This window comes from Hylobates moloch, unplaced genomic scaffold, assembly GCF_009828535.3.
Source record: "Hylobates moloch isolate HMO894 unplaced genomic scaffold, HMol_V3 SCAFFOLD_14, whole genome shotgun sequence".
Taxonomy (NCBI): Eukaryota; Metazoa; Chordata; class Mammalia; order Primates; family Hylobatidae; genus Hylobates; species Hylobates moloch.
In genome coordinates, this window is record NW_026652289.1 from 57386999 (window position 1) to 57406152 (window position 19154).

Here is a 19154-nt window from a genome sequence, read left to right on the forward strand (position 1 = left end):
TTTATAGTATTCTCTGATGGTAGTTTGTATTTCTGTGGGATCAGTGGTGATCTGCCCTTTAAAATTTTTTATTGTGTCTGCTTGATTCTTCTCTCTTTTTTTCTTTATTAGTCTGGCTAGCTGTCTATCTATTTTGCTAATCTTTTCAAAAAAACAGTTCCTGGATTCATTGATTTTTTTGAAGCGTTTTTCATGTCTCTATCTCCTTCAGTTCTGCTCTGATCTTAGTTATTTCTTGTCTTCTGCTAGCTTTTGAATTTGTTTCCTCTTGCTTCTCTAGTTCTTTTAATTGCAGCATTAGGGTGTTGATTTTAGCTCTTTCCTGCTGTCTCCTGTGGGCATTTAGTGCTATAAATTTCCCTGTCAACACTGCTTTAGCTGTGTCCTAGAGATTCTGGTATGTTATGTCTTTGTTCCATCGGTTTCAAACAACTTCTTTATTTCTGCCTTAATTTCGTTATTTACCCAGTAGTTATTCAGGAGAAGGTTGTTCAGTTTCCATGTAGTTGTGCGGTTTTGAGTGAGTTTCTTAATCCTGAGTTCTATTTTGATTGCACTGTGATCTGAGAGACTGTTATGGTTTCCATTCTTTTGCATTTGCTGAGGAGTGCCTTACTTCCAATTATGTGGTCAACTTTAAAATAGGTCCGATGTGGTGCTGAGAAGAATGTATATTCTGTTAATTTGGGGTGGAGAGTTCTGTAGATGTCTATCAGGTCCACTTGTTCCAGAGCTGAGTTCAGAATATCCTTGTGAAGTCCTGAATATCCTTGTTAATTTTCTGTCTCGTTGATCTGTCTAATATTGACAGTGGGGTGTTAAAGTCTCCCACTATTATTGTGTGGGAGTCTAAGTCCCTTTGTAGGTCTCTAAGAAGTTGTTTTATGAATCTGGGTGCTCCCGTATTGGACGCATACATATTTAGGACAGTTAGCTCTTCTTGTTGCATTGATCCCTTTACCATTATGTAATGCCCTTGTCTTTTTTGATTTTTGCTAGCTTAAAGTTTGTTTTATCAGAGACTAGGATTGCAATCCCTGCCTTCTTTGCTTTCCATTTGCTTAGTAAATATTCCTCCATCCCTTTATTTTGAGCCTACGTGTGTCTTAGCACATGAGATGGGTCTCCTGAATATAGCACACAGATGGGTCTTGTCTCTATCCAATTTGCCAGTCTGTGTCTTTTAATTGGGGCATTTAGCCCATTTACATTTAAGATTAATATTGTTATGTGTGAATCTGACCCTGTCATTATGATGCTAGCTGGTTATTTTGCCCGTTAGTTGATTCAGTTTCTTCATAGTGTCGATGGTCTTTACAATTTGGTATGTTTTTGCAGTGGCTGTTACTGGTTTTTTCTTTCCATATTTAGTGCTTCCTTCAGGAGCTCTTGTAAGGCAAGCCTGGTGATGACAAAATCTCTCAGCATTTGCTTGTCTGTAAAGGATTTTATTTCTCCTTCACTTATGAAGCTTAGTTTGGATGGAAATGAAATTCTGGATTGAAAATTCTTTTCTTTAAGAATGTTGAATATTGGCCCCCACTCTCTTCTGGCTTGTAGGGTTTCTGCAGAAAGATCTGCTGTTAGTCTGATGGGCTTCCCTTTGTGGGTAACCCAGCCTTTCTCTAGCTGCTCTTAACATTTTTTCCTTCATTTCAATGTTGGTGAATCTGACGATTACATGTCTTGGGGTTGCTCTTCTCGAGCAGTATCTTTGTGGTGTTCTCTGTATTTCCTGAATTTGAATGTTGGCCTGTCTTGCTAGGTTGGGGAAGTTCTCCTGGATAATATCCTGAAGAGTGTTTTCCAACTTGGTTCCATTATCCCCAACACTTTCAGGTACACCAATTAAACATAGGTTTGGTCTTTTCAAATAGTCCCATATTTCTTGGAGGCTTTGTTCATTCCTTTTCATTCTTTTTTCTCTAATCTTGTCTTCACACTGTAATTTCATTAAGTTGATCTTCAATCTCTGACATCCTTTCTTCTGCTTGATCGATTTGGCTATTGATATTTGTATATGCTTCATGAAGTTCTTGTGCAGTTTTTCAGCTCCATCAGGTCATTTATATTCTCCTCTAAACTGGTTATTCTAATTAGCAATTCCTCTAACCTTTTTTCAACGTTCTTAGCTTCCTTCCATTGGGTTAGAACATGCTCCTTTAGCTTGTAGGAGTTTGTTATTACCCACCTTCTGAAGCCTACTTCTGTCAATTCATCAAACTTATTCTCTGTTCAGTTTTGTTCCCTTGCTGGCAAGGAGCTGTGATCCTTTGGAGGAAAAGAGGCCTCTGGTTTTTGGAATTTTCAGCCTTTTTGCACTGATTTTTCCTCAACTTTGTGGATTTATCTACCTTTGTTCTTTGATGTTGGTGACCTTCGTACGTGGTTTTTGCGTGGACGTCCTTTTTGTCGATGTTGATGCTATTCCTTTCTGTTTGTTAGTTTTCCTTCTAACAGTCAGGCCCCTCTGCTGCAGGTCTGCTGGAGTTTGTTGGAGGTCCACTCCAGATCCTGTTTGCCTGGGTATCACCAGCAGAGGCTGCAGAACAGCAAAGATTGCTTTCTGTTCCTTCCTCTGGAAGCTTTGTCCCAGAGGGACCCCCACTAGATGCCAGCTGGCGCTCTCCTGCATGAGGTGTCTGTCGACCCCTGCTGAGAGGTATCTCCCAGTCAGGAGGCACAGGGGTCAGGCACCCACTTGAGGAGGCAGTCTGTCTTTTACGAGAGCTTGAGCGCTGTGCTGGGAGATCCGCTGCTCTCTTCAGAGCCAGCAGGCAGGAATGTTTAAGTCTGCTGAAGCTGCGCCCACATCCGCCCCTTCCCCCCGGGGAACTCTGTCCCAGGGAGATGGGGATTTTGTCTTAAGCCCCTGAATGGGGCTGTTACCTTTCCTTCAGAGATGCCCTGCCCAGTGAGGAGGAATCTAGAGAGGCAGTCTGGTTACAGTGGCTTTCCCGAGCTGTGGTGGGCTCTGCCCAGTTCGAACTTCCTGGTAGCTTTGTTTACATGGTGAAGGGAAAACTGCCTACTCAAGCCTCAGTAATAGCAGATGCCCCCCCCACCACAAAGCTCAAGCATCTAAGGTCGACTTCAGACTGCTGTGCTGGCAGTGAGAATTTCAAGCCAGTGGATCTTAGCTTCCTGGGCTCCGTGGGGGTGGGATCTGCTGAGCCAGACCACTTGGCTCCCTAGCTTCAGCCCCCTGTCCAGGGGAGTGAACAGTTTTGTCTCACTGGCATTCCAGGCGCCACTGGGGTATGAAAAAAAAACTCCTGCAGCTAGCTTGGTGTCTGCCCAAATGACCACCCAGTTTTGTGCTTGAAACCCAGGGCCCTGGTGGTGTAGGCACCCGAGGGAATCTCCTGGTCTGCAGGTTGTGAATACCATGGCAAAAGCGTAGTATCTGGGCCAGAGTGCACCACTCCTCACGGCACAGTCCCTCACGGCTTCCCTTGACTAGGGGAGGGAGTTTCCCAACCCCTTGTGCTTCCTGGGTGATGCAGAGCCCCACCCTGCTTCAGCTCAGCCTCCGTGGGCTGCACCTACTGTCTAACCAGTCCCACTGTGATGAGCTGGGTACCTCAGTTGGAAATGCAGAAATCACCTGCCTTCTGCATTGATCTTGCTGGGAGCTGCAGACCGGAGCTGTTCCCTACTTGACCATCTTGCCAGCCACCTCTGTTAGTGTTCCACTAGGAACACTGGTGTTCTTTCCCTGCCTCAGTGAAAGCATGAGTTGAGATACAGCTTCTACCAGCCTGGGTCCCCAGGTAATATTAGTGTTCCTCTTATAAAAACACTAATCCTATCAGATCAGGGCCCTGCCCTTAAGACCTCATTTAATCTTAATTAGTTCCTTAGAGTCCTCATCTTCAAATACCCTGGGGGTTGGGGCTTTAACATATGAATTTTAGACAGACATAAACATTTAGTCCATAGCATTCATTGTGCTGTGTGTATTAGCAGAACTTTATAAACCACAATAAGCTTTATTAACATAAGAAATGATATATGCAATGATAATGCCTTGGTGCCTCTCCTACACCTGGATCACCTTCTCAGTATCCTTTAATGGCTGAGACTCTTTCCCCTGCTTCCTTAATGTAATATACTCCAAAGCTCATTTCCTGGTCCTTGTAAAATCCATTTTATTATTCTACGTTTTCTTGAAGGTCTTATCCACTAATCTCACCAAGGCTGATGACTGCAAGTATGGTTCTACAACCCTAAGATATCTCCCTAAACTTCAGAACCTTGCATCCCCAACCTCCCGTTGGGTCCCACCATTCATTCAGACTCAACATATACAAAACCAAAGTCATCATTTTGTTTTCACAAAGAGGTTGCCCTCTGGGCTTTGTCCTCAATGATACGCTCATCCCCAAAGCAAACATGGCCTAGTCTTGCCAGGTATCCCCTGGCATGTACAAGAAAGCTCTGAGAATGGATCTTGTGGGGGGCATTCTAGATCCACTCCCAGTGAAATAGAAACTGCCTCTCATTTCCCTAAGGTCTGCCCCTTCCACTCTGAACATTCACAGCTGATTATGGATTATCTATGCACAGGGGTGGGCTGTGGGAATGAGAGTGCCTATGAATAAAGCCACGTCATTAAAACATGAACCCTCTAATTCCAGGCCCACCAGCACTTAGTCACAAGCCTCCCTCCCTCATATCTTACAGTTCTGATAATATTGTCTATGTTTTTATCTGACAGCGCCCCCTGCCCCATCATGCCCCACCATGGTGTCTGTGTTGGGGCACACCACTGGACTGGTGGAGGAGTCAGAAGCACGCAAGGGGTAGATCTTGACTGAAGTGGCTCAGGGCTCTGTGGATATCAGACTGTGTGGTGGCACCTTTAATATTCCCTGGAGCAACATCTACTATTCTTGCAAACAACCTAATAAAAGTCACCTGGACTTAACGAGGAAGGCATTCAGGGAATTTCACTGGAGCTTCCTGCCTGCTAGTCACTAGGGCCAGCAACAGATATTCCATTTCTCCTCCTTTGAGCACATAGTGGGAGGGTACCTCCCTTCCCCCTTGGAAGTTAGGTGTGATTGGTGACTTGCTTTGGCCAATGAGATGTGAGCAGAAACAATGTGGATCAATTCTAATTGAAGCTTTAAGAACTTGAGTCTGTATGGCTGGCTATTATTAAGTCAAAAATAACAAGATGCTGGCAAGGTTGTGGAGAAAAAGGAACACTTATACACTGTTGGTGGGAGTGTAAATTAGTTCACCCATTGTGGAAGACACTGTGGCAATTCCTCAAAGACCTAAAGACAGAAATACCATTCAGCCCAGCAATCCCATTTCTGGGTATATACCCAAAGGAATATAAATCATTCTATTATAAAGACACATGCATGCATTATGAACATATGCATGTATGTTCTTTCACTGGCACTATTCACAATAGTAAAGACATGGAATCAACCTAAATGCCCATCAATGATAAACTTGATAAAGAAAATGTCATATATATACACCATGGAACACTATGCAGCCATAAAAAAGAATGAGATCATGTCCTTTGCAGGGACATGGATGGAGGTGGAGGCCATCATCCCTAGCAAACTAATTCAGGAACAGAAAACCAAATACTGCATATTGTCACTTATAAGTGGGAGCTAAATGAGGAGAACGCATGGACACAGAGAGGGGAACAACACATACTGGAGCCTATCAGTGGGCAGAGACTGGGAGGAGGGAGAAGATCAGGAAAAATAACTAATGGATACTAAGCTGAATAACTGGGTGATGAAATAATCTGTACAACAACCCCCCATGACACGTTTGCCTATGTAATAAACATGTACATCCTGCACATGTACCCCTGAACTTAAAATAAAAGTTAGAAATTAAAAAAAAAAGAATTTGAGCCTGGGTCACCTGTTCCCTTTCCCTGCCTCAGTGAAATCATGAGTTGAGATACAGCTTCTACCAGCCTGGGTCCCCAGGTAAGCAAAATACACCCACCCTTACACATGGAAGGTGAACAGGAGGCAAGCTTTTGTCATGTTAAGTCATTTGGATTGGGGGGTTATTTGCTACTGTAACATAAGCCAGCCACTGCTGACAGATACAATCACTGTTCATGTCACCAGTTGGCGACCTTCACTTTCTGACTCAGCTTCCCCTCTGGCTTTTCAGTTGCCACTCTCTTTAGTTCAGCTCTCAGGGACACACAGTGCACTCAAGCTACCCAAACATAAAGCTGCCCCCTAGTAGTTTTAAGGATTAAAACTGATACCTGATGCCCTATAGCCTATAGCAACCCAGCAAAATTCCAGTCTCATGATGCAGCCCCATTACCCTTGGCATGAAAACAGGTAGAATTTTCTCCAATCTCAGCACCTAAACAAGTGGCTTCCTATGAAGCTGCCCAAGCTAGGTGGAATGGACATATATATTTATTGTCTAAGACAGACAGTGAAAGGGGACTGGGACGACAGGCATAAGCTATCATTGTCCTGGGTGAACTGGGATGCACAGGCACCCTAATTCCACTTTTGCCATCTTTACAGTAATAGGTCCCGGGCTATGAGAAAAACTCCTGGAGGCATTATCTAAGGATAGGTCACCAAATCCAGGAAATGCAATTAAAGACTTAAAAAGAACCATCTGGTAAAATTAATGTGTTTATCAGAGAGTATACTCTGCTTTTACAATTCTATGTGGCATTGCACTGAATGAGTGCAGCTGTTTCCCTAAGTAGGCACATGTGAATAGCAGTAGACATCCAAACAAAACCAAGAGCCCAATGCAAAATCCAGCCGTAAAGCCCTGCAGAAACATTAGCAGTGTCTTCCTCCCGCCGGTCAGCCTGGGAGCCATTTAAGAGGAGGAAGGATAAAATCAAGAAAACAATCTTAGCAGCAAAAAGAATTATTTAAACAAAGCCAAAGTAAACTCAACTTCAGTGACCATAGGCTTCCTCTCTCCTTTTAGGCATGTGAAAAATATCAATGTCAGTGACCATTTTAAAAGACTGCATTATTTTCTAGTAACACATTGTAAAGGATAGCTGATTAATCCACATTAGGATGCTAATTAGTTGATTCAGTGGCTTCCAGTAAAGAAGTATGCACTGACTTTGGTAGAAGAATGTTTTCCTGTCTGTCTCAATCCCCACTTTCCTGTCTCCTCTTCCTGTGATGTGGGTCCCCTACCATAGGGTTGGTCACACGACCTGAGCTAACCCAAGTACCCCATCCCCCAAACTAGGTTCCAGGGATGGGAACAGGATCCAAACAAGACCATGGTATAGTTTGTCTGGGATTGGAACAGTCACTAGCTATATTAGTTTTCTAGGACTGACGTAACATATCACACAAACTGGTTGGCGTCCTGTTGAACACAAACAAGAGAAACGTATTCTCTCACAGTTCTGGAGGCCAGAAATCCAAAATCAATGTGTTGGTAGGGTCACTCTCCTTCCCAAGTCTCTGGAGGAAGGATCCTTCCACGCATCTTCCTGGTTTCTGGAAGTTGCCGGCAATCCTTGGTGTTCCTAGGCTCATAGCTGCATCACTTTAGTCTCTGCCTCTGCCTTCACATGGGCTGTCTTCCCCCTGTCTGTGTCTTCCCATGGTGCTCTCTGTGTGGGTCCCCAGTCACAATGTATTAGGGCCTATTCTACTCCACTGTGACCTCTTCTAAACTTACATCTTAATTAGATCTGCAAAGACCCTCTTTCCAAAAAAGGTTACATCACACAGCAATTCTGCTGCCTCAGCCTCCCGAGTAGCTGGGATTACAGGCATGCGCCACCACACCCAGGTAATTTTTTGTATTTTTAGTAGAGATGGGGTTTCACCATGTTGGTCAGGCTGGTCTCGAACTCCCGACCTCAGGTGATCAGCCTGCCTCAGCCTCCCAAAGTGCTGGGATTACAGGCGTGAGCCACTGCACCTGGCCTAGGGGTACCTTTAATAAATCTTTTTGGGGGTGCAATTCAGCCCGCAAGACCAGGTGAGAGAGTCCCTCCCACTATGACTGCAAGCTCAAATCCACCATAAGCCTGCTCGCCTGCCCGAGACAGAAGTAAACAGAACCTAGAGATGGAGAAAGATGAGAAAGGCAGGGTCCTAATGTTACTGATTCCCTGGAATGCAGCCACATTTGAATCCCAGGCCACCTCTTGCATTTCCCAGTAACACGACCAACAAAATACCTTTCTGATCAAAATGTATTTAGTTTGGGTTTCTGTCACTTACAACCAAGAGTTCCAATTAATAGATCCACCAATGAATAATGCTCTGTAATGTGAATTCAAGTAGTTTCCCATAATCTGGGTGGGAGAGAGAGAATGGAAATATTTGTGAAAAAGATTGGCCATGGGCTGATAACTAATGGAATTAAGTGGGTACATAGGAGCTTATCACACTATTATACTATTCTCCCTACTTTTACCTATGTTTGAAATTTTCCAAAAAATCAGTTAAATCAAATGTTCATCAAATAAGTTCTTCCAGGTCTTAAAGTCTAGCACAAATCAGAGGGGAAAAAATAACAGAAAAAGTAGACTCATACATAAGCCAGACAATAGCAGGCATCCACATGTAATACATGAAAACATTAGCAAAGTTTTCTTTGTGGTCTGCATAGGGCTATCAATATTAGACCTGCATCTACCAGACCTCAAGGTCTTAAGACAACAACAGCTGGCTGATGGCCACCTCAGACCACGCAGAAAGGGCCTGGCAAGGCAGCTTCCGCTCCTGGGGAAATTACACAGAGCACACTGCTCAGTGTAGTGTGGAATTCATCTTTCCTCCCAGGTAATCACAATAAAGCAGGTATTATCCACAGCCAGCCATAAAGCAAGGGTGCAGCTCAGACAAAAGACAGGGTCACTTCTCTAAATGTTCACTGAAAAGCATTGTTGTTCTGACACAAGAATATATTTCATGATTTATCAAATACCCATGATTCTGTCCCTCGATGTAGGCTAGAGTCATCCCCTCTTAGATTAGAGGTTCTCTACCCTAGCTACCCATAAGAATCACCTGGGATCTTTAAAAAATCCTGATGTCCAGACTGCACCCCAGACCAATTAAATCATAATCTCTGGGGAGGGGTCTAGGCATCAGTGTTTCTAGGAGGCTCTTCAGTGTCTCTAAAGAGCAACCAGGGCTGAGAACCACTCGCTGGACAGACCTACATCTGTGAGCCAGTTGAGGTAGTTGCCCATGTTGGATACGTGCCTCACTTCTCTAAGGCATCTGCTACTATCAGTTGGAGCAAACTCGCCTCTGGATCTACTCTAGGGAGTAGATCTCAATCAGTCCAGAACCTTGTTCCTTCCTCTTTGTATTAGTTTCCTAGAGCTGCATGACAAAATACCATAACCTTGATGACTTCAAACAAGAGAGATTTATTCTCACAGTTCTAGAGGCTGGCAGTCCAAAATCAAGGTGTTGGCAGGACCATGCCCACTTCGAAGGCTCTAGGCAAGGATGCTTCCTTGTCTCTTCCTAGCTCTTGGTGGCTGCCAGCAATCCTTGGTGTTACCTTGTAGAAGCATCACTCCAATCTCTGTCTTCATCATCACTTGGCATCCTCCCTGTATGTCTGTGTCCTTTCTCCTCTTCTTCTTCTTTTTTTGTTTTTTTTTTAGACAGAGTTGCACTCTTGTTGCCCAGGCTGCAGTGCAATGGCGTGATCTCAGCTCACCACAACCTCTGCTTCCCGGGTTCAAGCGATTCTCCTGCCTCAGCCTCCCAAGTAGCTGGGATTCCAGGCATGCACCACCACGCCAGGCTAATTTTCTATTTTTTAGTAGAGACGGGGTTTCTCCATGTTGATCAGGCTGGTCTTGAACTCCTGACCTCAGGTGATCCACCTGCCTTAGCCTCCCAACTTTCTCCTCTTATCAGAACACAAGTCATTCCAGATTAAGAGCCCACCCTACTCCAATATGAACTCAACATAACTGATTACATCTGCGATGACTCTATTTCCAAATAAGGTCACATTCTAAGGTTCCAGGAAGAATACCAATTTGGGTGGTGGGTGGCGGCAGTATTTAACCCAATGCACTCTTCCTCACCCATATTAAGTGAGTATTACACTTTGTCTTCACCAGAATGCATGTAAGACATAGCTAATTGGGAGTGCAATGCCTTTAAGACATTTTATTTTGAAATCATTTTAGATTTATAGGAAAGTTACCAAGATAGTACAAAAGTTCCTGTATACCCTTTACCCAGCTTCGCATAATGTTAACATGTTACAAAACCATTTATAGGCTGGGTGTGGTGGCTCACGTCTGTAATCCCAGTAGTTTGGGAGGCTGAGGCGGGTGGATCACTTGAGGTCAGGAGTTCGAGGCCAGCTTGGCCAACATGGCAAAACCCCGCCTCTACTAAAACTACAAAAATTAGCCAGGTGTAGTGTTGCACACCTGTAATCCCAGCTACTCGGGAGGCTAAGGCAGGAGAATCGCTTGAACCCGGGAGGCAGAGGTTGCAGTGAGCTGAGATCACGCCACCGCACTCCAGCCTGGGCAACAGTGCAAGACTCCACCTCAAAAACAAAACAAAAAAAACAAACCATTTATAAAAACTAAGACATTAACGCTGGTACAATACTATTAACTAAACTATACACTTTATGCCTATTTCACCAGGTTTTCCAACAATGCCCTTTTTCTGTTTCAGGATCCAAATCAGGATACCACCCTAAATTTAACATAATGCTCTTAGAAATGAAAAAGGTCAGAACCAAGCTCTATCCACAGAATCAAATCAAAATTTCACTTTGGCATCCTTCTTTTGCTCACCCTTCGCCCTGTTCCCCACCCCTTGTATTTGCACTCAGCTAGCTCTATGTTTCCTCTGTACATCCTTCCTGCTTGAATGTGATAGTCTCAATTTTTCAGTCAAGTTAGTTCTTAACAATTTTGAGGCCATGGGATCACTCTGAGAATCTAATAGAAGCTATGGAGTCGCTGCGAACACTGCACAGATAAAAACAATTTAGCATCCAATTTCAGAGCAGTCAGATACTAATCCACTTCCCTCCTCCCCAAGGGCTTCAAAGTATAGAACCACCTTGCACAGTTTGGCTTCCCCAGGCATTGATTCTGCAATGAAATCATCACAACTCACTATCAATCCCTCTTCCAAGGCAATTTCTCCAGATCCTGGACATAGTGCAGTGCTCCATACTCTGGGTCTTGGCCAACCTTAGCTGTCCCAGCCACTGCCTCAGGCTGAGGCTGAGAAGGACTGGCTGGGCAGAGCTCTTCTACTGGGCCCTGAAGGCAGCTGGACTCCCTCTCCAGCCAACTTGGCTGTGAGCATAGAACCCCCACAAGTTCTGCTTGACCCAACACCTCTTCTGAGCCCACTTTCTCCAGGGGTGGGAAGAAATATCTCAGAATGTTAAAACTTCTCAGTCCGCAAGCCATGTTATCATCTGGATTTCAACAAAGAAAAGTGACTCCAGCATGCAGAGTGGGATCAACTTGCTCTACCAACTCTGGATCTTCTGTCATTTGGAAATGACGGGGATCTTGGACTCACGGGCAATGCCTGCCTACTATTATCTTTGGAATCAGCATGTGAGGCCCCCTACAGGTGAGAACCATACAACTGTACAACCCCACATGTTCTCTTAAGCTCCCATACTAGCCCTCGCAGCAGGAACCAAGGAAAGGGAAACTCCATCTGCACTCACGGCTCACAACTTTATGTTTGAACCTCTTCTCCAATTGATTCCTTGAACCCTGTTCTGTCCCCCTCACCCTGCCATCCTTGGATGTTGCTTGTTTCCATCAGTGCCTCATCCATCTGACTCATGCTGAAGATGGTCCAGGTGTCACCTGAGCTATGCTACCTTTGGTAAAGACCCATGCAGGCTTCTCTTTGCCCTGGAGTCACACTTTCTCCCCTATTGACACCCCAGCCAGGATCACACCAATACCTCCAACGTCAATCAGAAGTCGACAAGAATGGGAAATAGACTAAAGTAACTTCTATGGACAAGGCTGGGTCTATTCTTACCTTCTGCAAATGGTTCCCACTCATAAAACCGGCCCATGAATGGCTTGTTGTTGTAGGATGCACACTGTACCTCCCGGATACTTCTACTGCTTTCTGGACATACCTAATAAAGCAGATATTAAATATGCAATTAGTGTCCATACTTTTCATAGCTCCAGGATACATTTCCAAACCCTGGATACCTTTCCAACTTTATTTATTTTTTATTTTTATGATGGAGTCTCACTCTTGTCGCCCAGGCTGGAGTGCAGTGGCCCAATCTCGGCTCACTGCAACCTCCACCTCCCAGGTTCAAGTGATTCTCCTGCCTCAGCCTCCCAAGTAGCTGGGATTACAGGCACCCACCATCACACCTGGCTAATTTTTGTATTTTTTGTAGAGATGGGCTTCCACCATGTTGGCCAGGCTGGTCTTTAACTCCTGACTTCAGGTGATCCACCCGCCTCAGCCTCCCAAAGTGCTGGGATTACTGGCGTGAGCCACCACGCCTGGCCCCTTTCCAACTTTAAATACCAGCCCTCTTCTACCTAAACTACTCAGTTTCTGAACATTTGCTCATAACCTGCATCAAAAAGTTTAAATGCAGATCCCCAGGCTTCACGTATACCAACTCAGAATCGTTATAGGGGCAAGAAACTTTTCACAAGCTCCCCAGGTTATTTTTTTGCACACTATAATTTGAAAACCACTGATCTAAACCTTCTACTCCTGACAAGTCAGTTTACTCCATTCCCTCAAAGAGGCCATCTGCTTCTGTCTTTGTTCATGCCATTCCCCTTGCATGGAATAGTAGCCACAGCAGACATGTTCAGAGCCCTTACCTTTGCCAGGCACTACTTTAAACATGTTCCACATATGAACTCATTTAATCTTCACAACAACCAATAAGGTAAACACTGTAGTTTTACAGATTTTTCATGAGAGCAAACTGAGGCATGGAGGAGTCACACAGCCAGTGAGGTGTGAGGCCTGGATTTAAACACAAGCAGCCTGATTCCCACCATGCTGTCTCTCATTGTCCGCCCCATCTTCTCTAAATTCTGTCCCACCTAAAGCAGGAATTTCCGACCTTCTGCATGCAAAACAATCACCCAGAGATCTTTTCGGAAATGCAAACTTCTGGATCCCTCCCTTAAGGATTATTATTCAGTAAATCTGGGATGAGATCCAGAGATCTGTATTTTATCAAGTTTATCCAGGTGATTCTGATGCACTAGACTACTCAAGGAAAACATACTGCTACCTCTGGCTTATCTCTTCCTCATCTATAAATGGTAAATATGAGCAATGTGTGGCATAAAGTAAATAAGTATGAGACAGAAAATAATAAGATCAGAATCTCTAATTCATATTGTGGATAAAGTATGATCTTTGTTGAACCCAAGCTATACTCTGTTTAAGAGAGTGTGTGCTTGTGTGTGTGTGTGTGTGTGTGTGTGTGTGTGTGAATAATCAGAAGGAAAAGGAGCCTGGCCCCTGAAACATTAAACAGTACTGTGTAGAAGAAGTCTCTGGAATAAACTGCTAACAGGATAGTTCAAAGTCTTCAAGGATTTATAGAGAAATCTACGGCATGTATCAGAAATATTAGGTCTCCCGGAAGATGAGGGACCAGAGGAAGGACTGAAAACAGGTGTGAGGGTAAACATCTCCTGCTTGATTAAGCACAGTCGCAGTTGGGGAGGCTGCTGGTACAAATGCCCAGCGTGGTCATTAACCTGCTGTGGCCTGAGCTGAACCATATGGAACAAGAAGCCCTCTAAAGCAGAAAATGATGGAAACTGGTAGGAAAAAACAGGCAGGGTGAACAAGCAGGGTGGGCTGAGCTCTGACAATCAGTGACACGCAGACAGGCCACAGAAGCCTGTCTCCTAGGGCTCTGGAAGCCAACCTGTTGGCAACCCTAAAGCTGGGCCCATGTAAGCTTCCAGGAACACCAGCTGTCTCCATGAAGGCTTTTGAGTTAACTAAGATGCTTTTCACATGCCTTTGGCCTGAGCCAGAGTTCCAGTAGGATGTGAACAGCTGGGTGACTTGGAGAGGCCACCATCCCTGTAGCAGTCCCCAGGTACGGCTTCGAGAAAGAAACCTTAAGGAGTTTGTTAAAAATGCAGATTCTCAAGCCTCACTCTGGCAGAAGAGTGGGGACGAGAGCCCAGGAATATATGCTTGAAGTGCTCCTTGGGTGATTCTGGTGCGGCCTGTGCATCCTAACCTGTGCAGCAGCGATGAAGGGCCACGCCAAAGCCCCATCTCACTCCACTCCAAATGACTTAACATGGAATCACAGAGTGCTAGAGCAAAAGAGAATCAAATCCGACCCCTTTCATTTACAGATGAGGGAACTGAGACCTGGAGATGTGGCAAGCCTTGCCAAAGGCTCCACAGTGACACAGAAGCAGAGCCCAGCGCGCTGACGGCCCACCCTGTCCGTAATCAGAACTAGAGATCAGCTGCAGGCTGCAGGTCTTCAGAACTGAAACAGACCAGCACAAGTGGTTGAAGGTCCTGCTCCTCAAATAACTACACCTAAGTAAAGCCAAGCTGCTCCACAATGAGGCTCCAGCCAGAAGCCACCCTTCATTAACCTGGTGGCAGTTACCAGAACTGGAAGCTGTAGACTACAAAGACTTAACAGTCTGCTTAACCCCTTTCTGTCATTGAGTAAAATGGCTAATAGGCTAGACCACAAACCAATGCACATTCAGAATCATCTAGAATTGCTCAGTACTTGACAACGTAAATGTCTATTTCACGACTTGGAAAGGAGTCCACAATCCACTAAGTTATAAGTGTTAAAAAGATTATGTGTGTGGAGTGTGTGTATACATACACAGAGAGAGGTTAAAAGTGTTATCTCTGGACGGTGACATTATAGATGTTTTTAATTTATAATTAATTTTTAGTCTATTTGTGTTATTTAATTTTTTCTGCAATAAACATGTATTTTTGTAATATATTTATGTAATAAAAGTGACAATTGGCCAGGCGCAGTGGCTCACGGCTATAATCCTAGCACTTTGGGAGGCCGAGGCAGACTGATCACTTGAGGTCTGGAGTTCGAGACCAGCCTGCCAACATAGTGTAACCCTGTCTCTATTAAAAATACAAAAAATTAGCCGGGCATGATGGCATGCACCTGTGATCCCAGCTACTCGGGAGGCTGAGGCAGGAGAATCATTTGAACCTGTCAGGCAGAGGTTGCAATGAGCTGAGGTCACGCCTCTGCACTCTAGCCTGGGCGACAAAGCAAGACTGTCTCAAAAAAAAAAAAAAAAAAAAAAAGTGACAATGTATCAGTATTGAGCCCTGCCAAATACACTAGTCCTTAGCCAGCTTTGCATGTCCTTGCAGTTTATAATCTTAGGGTATGGCTTAATACTTCACTAATGCCTGGTGCTCTTACATCCATACACATCTGCCAACCCAACTTATTGTGGGTCATTCAGGATACCCTGTCCCTTGGTCACCAATAAGTCATTTACATCTAAGCGTAGTCCGGTTCACCAATAAGTCATTTACATCTAAGCGTAGTCCAGTTCCCATCTAAGGCAGAAGAGCTTAACATGGCATGAGAGCCACAATGATCAGCAGATCCACCTGCAGTTGCCAGGAGTCAGCTAAGCCCAGCAGGAGGTAACAAGGTGTCCTGGTGGATGGGCATGGCCCCGTGTGTGACTCCAGCAAGGACTCACATGACGCCAGGCAAACTGCAAGACTAGAGGGCAAAGGGATGTGGCCAGAGAAATGCAACGCTTCTTGGGCCCAGACGTGGAAGTGGGTTATTGAGACAGCATTATGGTACAGGCAAGGAAGGCAGAAGCCTGGACTGATGATGATGATGACGATGATGATACCTAACTTTTATCAAGCATTTATTAAATGTTAGACTTTCCACTATGTGATTTACATATATTCAGCTCATTTAATCCTCACAATAACTATTATACCCATTTTATGGATGAGGAACCCAAGGCAACAAAAAGTTAAATGACCTGCCTAAGGTCATAGGGCTCATAAGCGGTGAAATCAAGATTTGAACCCTGACACTTTGCATCTAGAATCCATCATAGTAACCACTATGCCACGGTGCCCTTTGTGACTGTGTAGACAACAAAGTAAATTCGTGATGGGTCCTCAGACAAGAGAGCCATAACCGTGTCTTGTCGATTGTCAGGATAGGTCTAGAGGCCAAAGCTGGAATCAGCCCCTGAGGCCTGGCGAAGTGGCTGGCCTCCACTACAAGGAGGAGGGAGCTGCGGAGTGAGGATGAAAACCAAGCAGGGCCTGGGAAATCCTGTTTCATGTCTCTTTTATAGATTACATCTGTTTGTACTTCCCATACTATTATCGGGATGTGATCTCCTCTCATTTTAACAGATTCTCTGAAGTTAAAACTTCAGGTTACAGATCTTTTTACCCCTTTCTTAGGTTTTAAATTGGTTGTTTCCTGATGTCATGGACTGAGTCACCTTCACCTTATCAGTAATTGTCTGTACATTACACTGTGAACTGGCCCTGGGGGCAGGTTTCTTGCAGATAGCTGATCCTTTTCATGGCCAGAGATTCTTGTAACCTTCAGGCCAGAAAACTCAGACAGGGGAAAAGCCATGTAGATAGAGATCAGGCTCATTCAGGATGAGACCAACAAAGTCTGGAGATTTAGAGCCAAGTAATGCCCCTGGGAGACAACCTCCCTTCAAATGACTCCCACCCAAAAGAGGGAGGGATGTTTCCACTGGACTTTTAATGGAAGAGAAATAAGGACGTCCTTTAATATGATTAGCTGAATCCTTACAAAGCAATCTAAGCCCTATCCAAAGTTCCATCTAGACAATTGCCTGGGGTTGCTATGAGTCACAAATAGTATTATGGAAACTCCAGCTACATTTCTAGTGACCCTGGTTAATCTGAAATACAACTGCCTGTACCCAACTTCACTGCTCAAGAGGCCACAATCAGTGATCACACTGATGGTAATTACTGTCATCTCCCCAGGAGACGAACAGCATCATCTCCATGTAGCGGTGCCAAGGAACATGACCTTGAAGTCTGCCTGCGTCAGATATATAATTTTTTTATCCTTTTCATTGCTATGGATTCAATCAAAAGACCAGCTACCATAGCAACATATGATGTATTTAATGTCACCACAGTCATGAAATCTTTAAAAAAAAAAAAAGAGATCTAGAAAATGTCCCTGCACTGCCATGAGAAAATGGCTGTGTGACCTTGGGAAAAACATTTAGCTTCTCAAAGTCTAAACTACCACAACTGAATAACAAGCCCTGTACCACCTTCCAGGCCCCAACCCCCAGGGGTTTTTATGGGGATTTTTAAGTGGTAATACATTAATGTTTCCAGCTCTCTGTAATGCTCAATAAATGTTTGCTGAAGTGGAGACACCAAATGTCCACTGTGGAGAATCCAGTAGTTCCAGAAGCCATAATTGCTTGAAAAGTATGTGTTCTGTGCAAACATTCCCTTCCTTCCTTTCTCATCTACAGCTGGAAAATGGGCTTGTTTTCTAGCTATAGAGAAATAAAACCATGGGCCAAAATTTCGCTCCAGTTATCTTGCACATTTTTCAAATATGTTTAATATCTCCTTTCTCAAATTACACAGAACAAACTCAACCTCACAAAAACCTTTGCCACCTCCCACCACTTCCAGAAATTCTCCAGTCAGTGAATTAACTAGTTTGTCCAAAGAGTTGGGGAAAGGCTTTGGATGTTTTTCATTGTTGTTGTTTTGGTTTTGTTTTGTTTTATCTGAGATTTTTGTAATTCTCAAATGCTTTTTTTATTTTTTTCATCCAAGGGAAGTTCATAATGTTCTCCTAGGGAGAGGTGTTTCCCTCTCATTCAATATCTACATCAAAGCCCCAAAGGATGTTAATATGACACTAAGCCCAGCCATTCACCTAGGCCAATCATAGATTTTTAAATATTCGAGATCCCTTCAAATCTAGGCCTATCTCAAGAGTGCTTACTTATGACTGCCTATTTATATTATTTACATATCTCTATGTCTGTAAGAAGATCTAAAAAAGAATTCCTTTTTCCCTAACTAATCAGGAAGCACATGGCAAAATGTAAACTTGTTAAAAAATTTAGTCTGGTGTGGTGGACCCATGCCTGTGATCCCAGCACTTTGGGAGGCTAAATTGGGAGCATGCTTGAGTGCAGAAGTTCAAGACCACCATGGGCAACATAGCAAGACCCCATCTCTACAAAAAATAAAAATAAGCCGAGCATGGTAGTGCATGCCTGTAGGCTGAGGCAGAAGGATTGTTTGAGTCCAGGAGTTTGAGGCTGTAGTGAGCTATGATCATGCCGCTGCACTCCAACCTGGACAACACAGTGAGACCCTGACTCAAGCAAAAGCAAAAACAAAAACCAAATCATCTTAATCTCCCAAGGGGCACACATTTCCTAGTGGCTATTTCTGGTATCCCATTAATAAGACTGGCTTCCTTCCCCTCTGCTATCTGCTGAGGCAGGGTGTAAAATTCCATTCAAAGGCAAATATTCATTGCAGCGCTCCATGTGTCAGATGTTGACAGTAATGAGGATACAAAGAAAAATTTGCCATAATAGCCTCCCTCAGGGACTTACAGGCCAACGTGAGAAAAATGCATAAACAAAAATGTATAATGCATGGAAAGGAATGTAGTGAATTGTTTGGACACAACATTTCTAACCTTGCAAAGGAAGGAGTTAACTGATTTTTCCTAATGTTGAAAAATCAAGAAAATAAAAATTGTTAATATACTATATATAGCCAAAAATATAAGTGAAAATAAAAATGTGGCTAGTGTAGATCAGCAGGAGTGGAAGGAAAGGGGGTCATTTCTTCAGCTTCCAGAATAAGGAGTTGATGGAGAAAATTTAAGTTGATATATCAAGAAGCAGGGGTATTAATGTGCCATTTATAGTTATAGAGAGAATGAATATAAGAACTACAAGTTAAAAATCTAGCTGGGGGCGGTGGCTCACGCCTGTAATCCCAGCACTTTGGGAGGCCGAGGCGGGAAGATCACGAGGTCAGAAGATCGAGACCATCCTGGCTAACACGGTGAAACCCCGTTTCTACTAAAACTACAAAAAATTAGCCGGGCGTGGTGGCGGGCGC

The 19154-nt window shown here is 44.0% G+C and overlaps 1 protein-coding gene across 1 annotated transcript in view; it reads right to left on the reverse strand.

Annotated features, from left to right (window-relative positions):
* The window catches only part of THSD4 (thrombospondin type 1 domain containing 4), a 663778-nt gene that overhangs the window by 540788 nt on the left and 103836 nt on the right, over positions 1-19154 (reverse strand). The window contains exon 5 of the mRNA XM_032174674.2: positions 12021-12123. Within this exon, the coding sequence (XP_032030565.1) occupies positions 12021-12123 (103 nt within the window). The remainder of the gene's footprint in view (positions 1-12020; positions 12124-19154) is intronic.